At 35.8% G+C, this 9,509-nt stretch overlaps 1 protein-coding gene across 2 annotated transcripts in view; it reads left to right on the top strand.

Moving 5' to 3' along the window:
* The window catches only part of LOC110030889 (beta-glucosidase 22-like), a 19,983-nt gene extending 15,988 nt beyond the window's left edge, over positions 1–3,995 (top strand). For both annotated transcript variants that reach the window (XM_020733861.1, XM_020733860.1), the window contains 5 exons: positions 695–915; positions 1,149–1,177; positions 1,511–1,613; positions 2,510–2,603; positions 3,647–3,995. In XM_020733861.1, the coding sequence (XP_020589520.1) occupies positions 695–915; positions 1,149–1,177; positions 1,511–1,613; positions 2,510–2,603; positions 3,647–3,884 (685 nt within the window). In that variant the 3' untranslated portion in view covers positions 3,885–3,995. The remainder of the gene's footprint in view (positions 1–694; positions 916–1,148; positions 1,178–1,510; positions 1,614–2,509; positions 2,604–3,646) is intronic.
* Positions 3,996–9,509: the final 5,514 nt, after the last annotated feature.

Below are 9,509 nucleotides of genomic sequence, written 5' to 3'. Positions count from 1 at the left end.
CTGAATGTTGGCCTTTAAAAGAGAAGCATAATAATAAGTTAAGTGTTGCCGAGATGAGAATGATTAGGTGGATGAGTGGCTTTACACTTAGAGACAAAATGCGAAATGAATATATTCGTGATAGGGTTGGTGTAGCTCCTGTGACGGACAAAATTAGAGAAAGTCGTCTTAGATGGTTTGGTCACATTAAAAGTCGACCATCTGATGATCCGATTAGGAGAGTAGATGTTTTAGATTCGACTTGTGTTAAGAAAGGCAAAGGTAGACCTAGGAAGACTTGGGCTTATTGTATTCAAAATGATCTTAACTTATTAGAACTAAATGAAAATATGACACTAAATAGGACGCAATGGAGAAAAAGGATTCATTTAGCCGACCCCACGTAGTGGGATTAAGGCTTTGTTGTTGTTGTTGTTGTTGTTGTGACTCGGAGCCGGTTTTGAGCTAGAGTGTACTGTATATATATCCTTTCTTTATGTCTAATTGTTTACAAACCTAATGGTTGGTTGGGATTAAGATTTACGGGACAATGTAAGTGGGTTTTAAACTAAATCCTCCCAGGCGGTCATTTTGGACATCTTAAATTTACAGATTTACTAAATCCAAATTTCGTCCATTACTCTACAATCCTTTTTGTTTGTGCTAGAACATGAAAATATAATAAAACTTATATTTACTATTTATTGAAATATAGGATATTAAATCCATTAGTGTTTGGAGATTATCCAGAGACGATGAAGAAGATCTGTGGCCCGAAGCTTCCCAATTTCACCGCATCACAGAAAAAACTACTGAAAGGCTCATTCGATTTCATCAGTCTTAATCACTACACATCTGCATTTGTCCGTGATAACTCCATTATTCTCCAGATTTCTCCTCGGGATTTTTTTTCAGATATGGCTGCCATTGTAACAGGTTGAGTTTGCTTCTTTCCTTTCAATGGAGAAAATATTACGTATGGTTGACTAGATGTGAGGATGATGGTGTCAATCGCACCATGCCATACGTACAGCAGTGTGGTGCGATGCAATCCATGCTATCATATTCCGCACGTCTGTCATCAGGACCTAAAATTTTCTCCTTTCAATGAGGCCGTGAAATGTTCATACTATAGCTTGAGCATTAATGCTTATTCTCTCTTACTGCAGCATCCAGGAATGACACTTCAAATAGCACTGTAAGAACTTATTTTAATTTTTATTTTTGGGGCACTTACATGCATACCACCAAATCCCTATGTATTTATCTTCTTAAAACCTAAGCCTAAAACCTAAGTCTTCCTTTTTTACATTTATATCATCCAATTCCTTCATAGCACATAAAAAAAGAGCATCATTTTAACTTCTAAAAAGTGAAATATACCTATTTATGCTCAAGTAAGGATTCATATATGTAAAAATTGAACTTAGATATGTAAAAAGATAGGAATAGTGCGGTATGTTTGTAAATCTTTCTTTTTCTATATATATAGTTTGAAGTGTAAATTTATAATGCTTGATATTTGCACCAGTTTGTTCCAACGCACCCTCAAGTGGATCCTGTCGGGCTTCGGTACCTATTGGAGTACCTCAAAGAGAACTATGGGGATTTTCCCATTTACGTTGAAGAGAATGGTTTGCAATTTATTATTTTATTCCTTGTCCTGCCTTGTTTTTAAATTTACTTTATTAAAGTTAAATCTTTTGGATTTTGGGTAGTTTGATCATCCTTCGCTTGTCCCAAATCTTTGGGACTGGTTCGCACTTATCAGCGTCATAGTGCTTGAGGGTGTAGTCTCCCAGCATGAGGTCGTGGGTTCGAATTGCACATTTTGCCTTTCGGGTCATCATTTTCTATTTATTCCTTGCTGGTGGGACGTTTTAATAAATATGTTCTTTGCAATGCAACTCATCTGGCCTAGTTGATGGATGCTTTGTCTTCTACCACAAGATTTTGAGTTCAAAGCCTAGTACATCTTGGTGTGTGCCTGAGTTATTAGAAAAACATAACGGGATTTGCATGCATACCACCCTTAACGCCTAAACTTTACTTTTCATATTTATACCACTCAAATCTTTCATATCACAAAAAAAAAATACTTCCATTTTAACTTTCAAATGGTGAAATACATCTCTTCATGCATAAGAATACACCTCTTCATGGTGAAATACACCTCTTCAAATGGGTGGTATAAATCTAAAAATTAAAGTTTGGTTGGTAGATATGTAAATACATAAGAATTGGATGGTATATGTAAATCTTCCAAAAAAGTATTCTTTTGCAAATAATTGTAAACTACTTATATCCATGGTATATTTGGCCTACTTTTTTTCCTCTCTAAATTACTAATTTATCCACTCATTTAATAAGTGCATTTTTTTACCTTTTATTCTTTGTGCAACACTCGGATGCATATATCATAGTCAGCCTAATTGTAATTTTATAAAACTCGCCTTTGCATAATAATTTTGAGAAGCAGGAAAGGAATGAAAATTATTTTGGTATTGTTATTGATGTGATCACTGTTTAGGTTACTGTGAGGCAGCCAACATGAGTGCACTTGATGACCATGCAAGGATTGATGCCTTGAGAGGATACATTGGGGCAACACTTGAAGCCATTAGGTATTTTATTTGATTCTCGGCTTAGAACTTCTGTAATTTTTTTTCGAGCATTTGCATACATACCCACCCAATTCCTTTATATTGACATATCCAACACCTAAACTTTACTTTTTTACATTTATGCCAGTCAAATCTTTCATAGCATTTACATCAAATTTTTTGCATTTGCATATCCACACAATTTTTTGGGCATTTGCATACTGAGCAGCCTTAAGATCACATTTGAAAACATGTTTTAAATATCATTGTGAAAAATCATTTTATTTGAAGACATACAACCATCTCATAACAGAATCCATCAAACCTCGTCATTTTAAAAAGGGCAATATACATACATGTCACACAATTCTAATGTATTTACATATCTGACACCCAAAATTTGATATTTTACACTTATAACATCTTGGTGTCATAAACTTACGGATGAAAATTTGTATTTCAGTTTTTAAAAGATAGTCATGGTGTTTTTTTTAAATGTAAATTTTAAAGATTTGAGTGGTATGCATGTGAATATGGTTGTTTAGATGCTATATATGTAAATACACAAGTATTGTGTGGTATTTATATAAGTGCCCCTTTTAAAAATTGCTTTTCTAGCAGAAAACTACAAATTGAGCCTTAAAATGATGAAACTTGTGAAATTCCTCCATCTTTAATGATTTATTTTCATGCAAAATAAAATGAAATCTCTATCAGTACCAAATCGTGAATTGAAATTCATAATAGGAAGTTTTGGGTTACGAAATCGCCCCTAAAATTACATACGCACCGGGCAATTCTTATTTACTTACGGACAACCTAAACTTTCATATTTACATGCGTAACACACAAATCTTTAATATTGCATAAAAAATATCGCTCTCGCTAACTTTTCATAAGTGAAATACACATTTTAACACAAAGGTCTATGGCACCAATGTGTTATAAATGCAAATATCAAGCTTTAGGTGATAGATACGTAAATTCATAGGAATTGTTGTGGTATGAATATAAATTTCCCTTTTTTTGGGGTAGATTTCGATGAAGTGCTGTTATAAATGCAGGAATGGAGTAAATATTAAAGGCTACTTTATTTGGTCATTCATTGATGTTTTTGAATACCTGGGTGGCTACCAATCATCTTGTGGACTTTACCATGTGGATTTTAATGATGAATTAAGGCCAAGAACTCCAAAGCTTTCAGCTCATTGGTATTACAATTTCCTAAAGAACAATAGTGAGGCATTATTCAGCATGGAAAGAACAGAAGATCTTCAGAATTTGCTTCATTCTTCATTGTGATTCACATTTACATTTGCAGGTACATACGAACCATGTAATTGTTACGTTTTTACATATCAAATGCCTAATTTTTCTTTTCTTGAGAGATAATTTAGATGCTGTTATTTTCTGGTTGAGAAGACTTTTGCTTGGTTTTATGTTATTGCAAAGAGTACTATATCATTTTCTTTTTACAAGTAGTGTGTTGTAGTTTGTTGAGGAACAAGTGGTTTATCGTACGACACATTGTTTTTCAGTCGAGATAGTTGTTGAATGACTCTGATTCCCATTCAAATGCCACTGATTACACGTACTATCATTCTCTTGTTATTTCAAAATCACCTCCCAAGTGGGTCTTGTTCTTAGGGAGCCCTATAACATTGTCATTTAGTGGAGAAGCAGTAAGTGCACCAGATGATCACCCCACATAACAGTCAAAGTTTAACCATAAGATCAAGTAACAAGAGTGCACCCACTGGGGCACCGAAGCTCACCCAACATGAAAAACCAATCCAGTGGAATAAAGGTGGAGACCATTAGTACTCCCAAACTCATCTCAATCAAGAAAGTTTCAAGTATCCGAGTTTTGGGCACATTATGTTTGATTACCCAAACAGGGGAGTAATCTTTTACATTGAGCAGAGAGTAGTGAAAAGTATGTAAATTGACATAAGAGGCATAGGACAAGTGGGGATGCATAGGAGTATAAACAATCTATGTGGCCAACTAATGCTCTTATAGCTACCCACTATGACTTGTGTGGCCAGTTACTATTGTAGTTACCCATTAAGACCTACATGGCCAATTATTGTCATTACAAATTTCCACAGTGACCTCTATGGTAGCTGACTGTTGAGAAAATTAGGGCGAAGAAAAATTAGAACGACACAAATCCAGAAGAACACAGAGATTTAACGAGGTTCGACAAAGATGCCTACATTATCAGGAGCAGAGCGGCGACTTCCTTTTCAATATTCAGAAAAGAATACTATAAACAAGTCTATTTATAATCCTAGAGTAAACCCTACATACAATATGTAATTCCCAAATTAGCCATGTACCTATAGCAGGACATTAAACCAGCACCCCCAACCCACATAACGTAACTTCCCGATTTGGACAGATTCTTCTGCTCCGCTCCGCTCCGCTTTGATCCAGCATTTGTCCCGATATGGTATATGAGTCATACCATAACAAATCTTCATCTTGGCGAATATCCAGCCCCTTAGGAGAAAAAATACTTAGGAGTTACACCTGCACCAATGTGGGTTGGGCCACCATGCTTCTGCTGCGCCCTTGCTGATCTCAACCCACTAAATTCCAAGATACACACCTCTTCAATTCCAAGAGACATCTCTTCATTCCAAGAGACTCCAAATTCTGGTATTATGAGTCATACCTAACAATTCTCCACCTTGGCGAATATCCAGCCCTTTAGGAGAAAATCTCCATTTCCTTTAGGAGAAAATCTCCACCTTGCGAATATCCAATCCCTTAGGAGAAAAATATTCACCTTGTGAATATCTTGCCCTTTAGGAGAAAATCTCCACCTTGCGATAGCCAGCCCCTTAGGAGAAATATCTCCACCTTGCGAATATCTTGCCCCTTAGGAGAATTCTCCACCTAGCGAATATCCAGCCCCTTAGGAGAAATATATCATGGAGTTTCTTATGTACAAATGTGGGTTGAAGCACTTTTCCTGTTCGCGTCAACACATCGGCTAAATTACTGTTCCGTGAGCGAAACCCTTGGCGAAATACCTCCGTGAAATCACTGTTTGCGAATAATCGCGCCTGCTCGCTCGCCAGCACCCTACCGAACTGCACTTGTCGCAAACTCCACATGTCGCAACTCCACCTGCGACGAACTTGCAAACTTCGTTGTTCGAACACCACAAAACTCCTATGTTTGCAAATGCTCCTGTTCGCGGTAACTGCACACAAACTCCGGTTCACTAACTCTAACTCGCCTAATGCCGCGAAGGTTCATGAACTGTCGCGCCTCGAAGTTGCGACGTTGCCTTTACCGCGAACTCCCGGAAGCATAACTCATCGAACTGCCGTAGCCCTTTATCTGAACTGCTTCGCACCTGTTCGTTCCCTCGAGCCCATCTGTCTTGCGAACAATCCACAAAATTTTATATTCTTCTGCGCCGTAGCCAAGATTTCCTTTCTCCAGCCAAAGAAATTCAGAAAATACTTCCAAATTTTCTTCTCCGCAAGATTCCTTGTTGAGCAAGAAATTGTACTTTGATTCTGCCACAAATCCTTTTAAATAATTCCTTAATTAAGTTTCCCAGAGAAGTGACAAAATCTTTCCAAGAAAACGAATTGAAATATTCCTTTAATTAAATATTTCATTTAATTAACTGGATTTCAAATTCGATTTCATCTTCAGCCTCCAGCAAAAGAAATCTCACCTCCGCAGATCCAACAAAGAAAATTTTAATTAAGTTTCCTTAATTAAATATTTTCTTTAAATCAACTTAATTAAAAAACAACTTTCCTTTAATTAAGTAAAATTCAAAAACTTTCCTTTCTTCAGCGGGAAAAGAATTTATTAATTTCCTTTCTTTTTCTTCTCCGCAGTCTCCAAAGAAAACGGATCGAACCAACAAAGGAAACAAATTGGAAGATTCCTTCCAGTTTCTCCAAGAGAACCTTCCTTTCACGAATGCGCTGATCCTTTATTTGCAAAACATCCTCATTTTCAGATCCACACATAGAAGGAAAGATTCCTTTCCTCCCTTTCGCCCAGCAGCCTTCCGCAAGAACCTTGCCGCCGCCAATCGCGACTTCTTGCAATTCGCGAATTCTCCTGTTGTACCGAAGCTGCGAAGTAGCGAACTCTCCTGCTGTACAGCGAACTCGCGAACTCTTCTTCTTCTAATGTTGTACCGAAACCCCGTCCTTCCAGTGTCGAGTCGTCCGAACCGCAGCGTTGCCTAATTCCCCGAAGCCGATCGCACACCAAGACCTTCTGCCGAACAGAACACCTCCGCGAATCGTCGAAGCCCCCTTCGCGGAACTGCCGCAAAGCCCTCCTTCGCGGACGATTTGCTTCCTCGGCGGACAATCTCCCCTGCGCGCCGCTGAAATTTTTCGTACCTGCCCTCGAACTTGGCTCTGATACCACTTGTTGAGAAAATTAGATCGAAGAAAAACTAGAACGACACAAATCCAGAAGAACACAGAGATTTAATGAGGTTCGGCAAAGATGCCTACATCCTCGGGAGCAGAGCGGCGACTTCCTTTTCAATATTCAGAAAAGAATACATAATACACGATTCAACTCTCTCAAAGACCTAGGATTACAAACATGTCTATTTATAATCCTAGAGTAAACCCTACAGTACAATATGTAATTCCCAAATTACCCTTGTACCGTATAGCAGGACATTAAACCAGCACCCCCAACCCACATAACGTAACTTCTCGATTTGGACAGATTCTTCTGCTCCGCTTCGCTTCGATTCAGCATCTGCCCCGATATGGTATATGTGTCACACCATATCACTGACACTCTTACAACAACTTATTATGGCCTATGTGGTTGATTACTACTGGAGCTACCCACTACGACTTATATGTCCAATTGTTGTCCCTGCAGCCTCCCATTATGGCCTTTGTGGCTAACAGACGCTTATGAAGCTACCAACTACGACCTATGTGGCCAAATAATACTACAACTTTCAACTACGCCCTCTGCTACAAGCTGATACTATTATAGCTACTGTGTATAATATTTGTGACATACTACTACCTTCATAGAAATCAATTATGAATTTGCGGCCTGCTAGTTTTGGATATCTCCTTATATTTTTCTTTATTTTTTTTTGTATGTGTTAGATATTCGTTTAATGCTATGACATTAAACTATCACTTTACCGTCATAATTGCAACAATAAGCTTCTATTTTTTTTTTTTTTAGTGGAGCAATTATAATATAATATCAGATTTGGTTGGAAGATGAAGGCATAAAAATAATCTTAAAATCGAAAGTGATGAGAAGTAATGTGGAAATTACACAATATTTTATTTATTTTTTTGTACAATCCAAACCCTTGAATTATTTCCAAAGACTGCAGAAGAGGGAGGGCTTATTTATAAATAATCATAATAAAATAATTTCTCATAAATATTAATTAGTTTTATAATAATTAAAGGATGACTTTTACTTAAAATAGTGTTATTTTATTCATAAGATATGAAAATTGTGGGCGGTAGAAGTGTAAAAACCAAAGTTAGTTGATAGATATGTAAATACATAGGAAATGGGTGGTATTCATGTAAATGCTCCTAAAATTAATTGCCTTAATATGTTTAGGAAAAATACTTAAGGCCATGTGGCTTGAATTTGACTCAAAATAAGATTCTTTCTCGTAATATAATCATCATTTGAGTATAATAAATAAATTATTTCCTTGTGTAAAAAAAAAATTATATTTATGAATAAATATATAGGAAAATTTACATATATACCCCTTATTTCCTGTGTATCTACATATTTAACTCATAAACATTAATTTTTTGCAAGTATATGCCACTTACCTATGCATAAAAATGTGCATTTCACTATTTCAAAGTTAATAAAGTGATATTTGATGTAATATAAGAAAGTTGGGTGGACTAAAATGTAAATATTAAATGTGGGGCTAGATATGTACTTTCATAAGAATTGGTTGGTATATATGTAAATGCCCAAAAAAAATTAAATATTTTATTTCTTATTAAAGAGTATGAATTATAGAATATCAAAATTAGATTTGATATACTATTTATCATATTATTTTTAATCATAAGAGTTCAAGATTTGAATAAAACCGTCATTTTAAATTTAAGAAAAACATTTAAATAATTTACACTTACAATTTCTTATGATTATATAAATTCTTGACGCTTCGCGGCTTTAAATTTGATTTATACCACTCAATTATTATTTATTTACATATTTAAAACTAAAATTTTATTTTTTTAGATTCATACCCCCTAAATCTTCTATATTTGTACAAGAAAAATATTTTTGATCTAATGGGAGCAAGTCACATGTCAAATGATAGGGTACAAGCCAAGGACCAGTCGATCGGTAGGCAGGCAGGCAGCCAGCCAAAGGCCAACCGACCCATAGACTGATTGATGCAGATGCCAACCCACTCAAAAGTCGTCCAGGCAGAGACCAACTAGCTAGAAGATGACCTGCCAAATATACATCAATGAAACGACAATTAACCTAAAACTTGATTCATCAGAGGTCAACCGACTAAAGAAGATCAATTAACTCATAACACCTTATAAATGGACGAGCATCAAGTGTAACACATCTAAATTTTCTATCATACAACCAAATTTATTAATTCACATAAAAAAAATATTATTTTTATTTAATATTAGTCAACTCATGTACATAACATAATATTATCAAATAAAGTTATTGGAGATCCACTACCAAATCAATATTCTTATGATTTGCATCCCCATAAATTAAGCTTTAAACTCTATTAAATCAAAGCATCAATTGATATATGTTCTTCCCTTCTCCTTCAAGAAAACATTGAATGTTTGTTATATGAAATAGAAAAAGAAGATTTGCATGCAGACCCCCCCCCCCCCCCCAAAATTTTGGACTTTACATAATTAACAATTAAAA

This window comes from Phalaenopsis equestris, unplaced genomic scaffold (genome assembly GCF_001263595.1).
Source record: "Phalaenopsis equestris unplaced genomic scaffold, ASM126359v1 Scaffold000761, whole genome shotgun sequence".
Classification (NCBI taxonomy): Eukaryota; Viridiplantae; Streptophyta; class Magnoliopsida; order Asparagales; family Orchidaceae; genus Phalaenopsis; species Phalaenopsis equestris.
The sequence above is the reverse complement of the archived record's forward strand: the minus strand, read 5'-3'. Positions and strand labels throughout refer to the sequence as shown.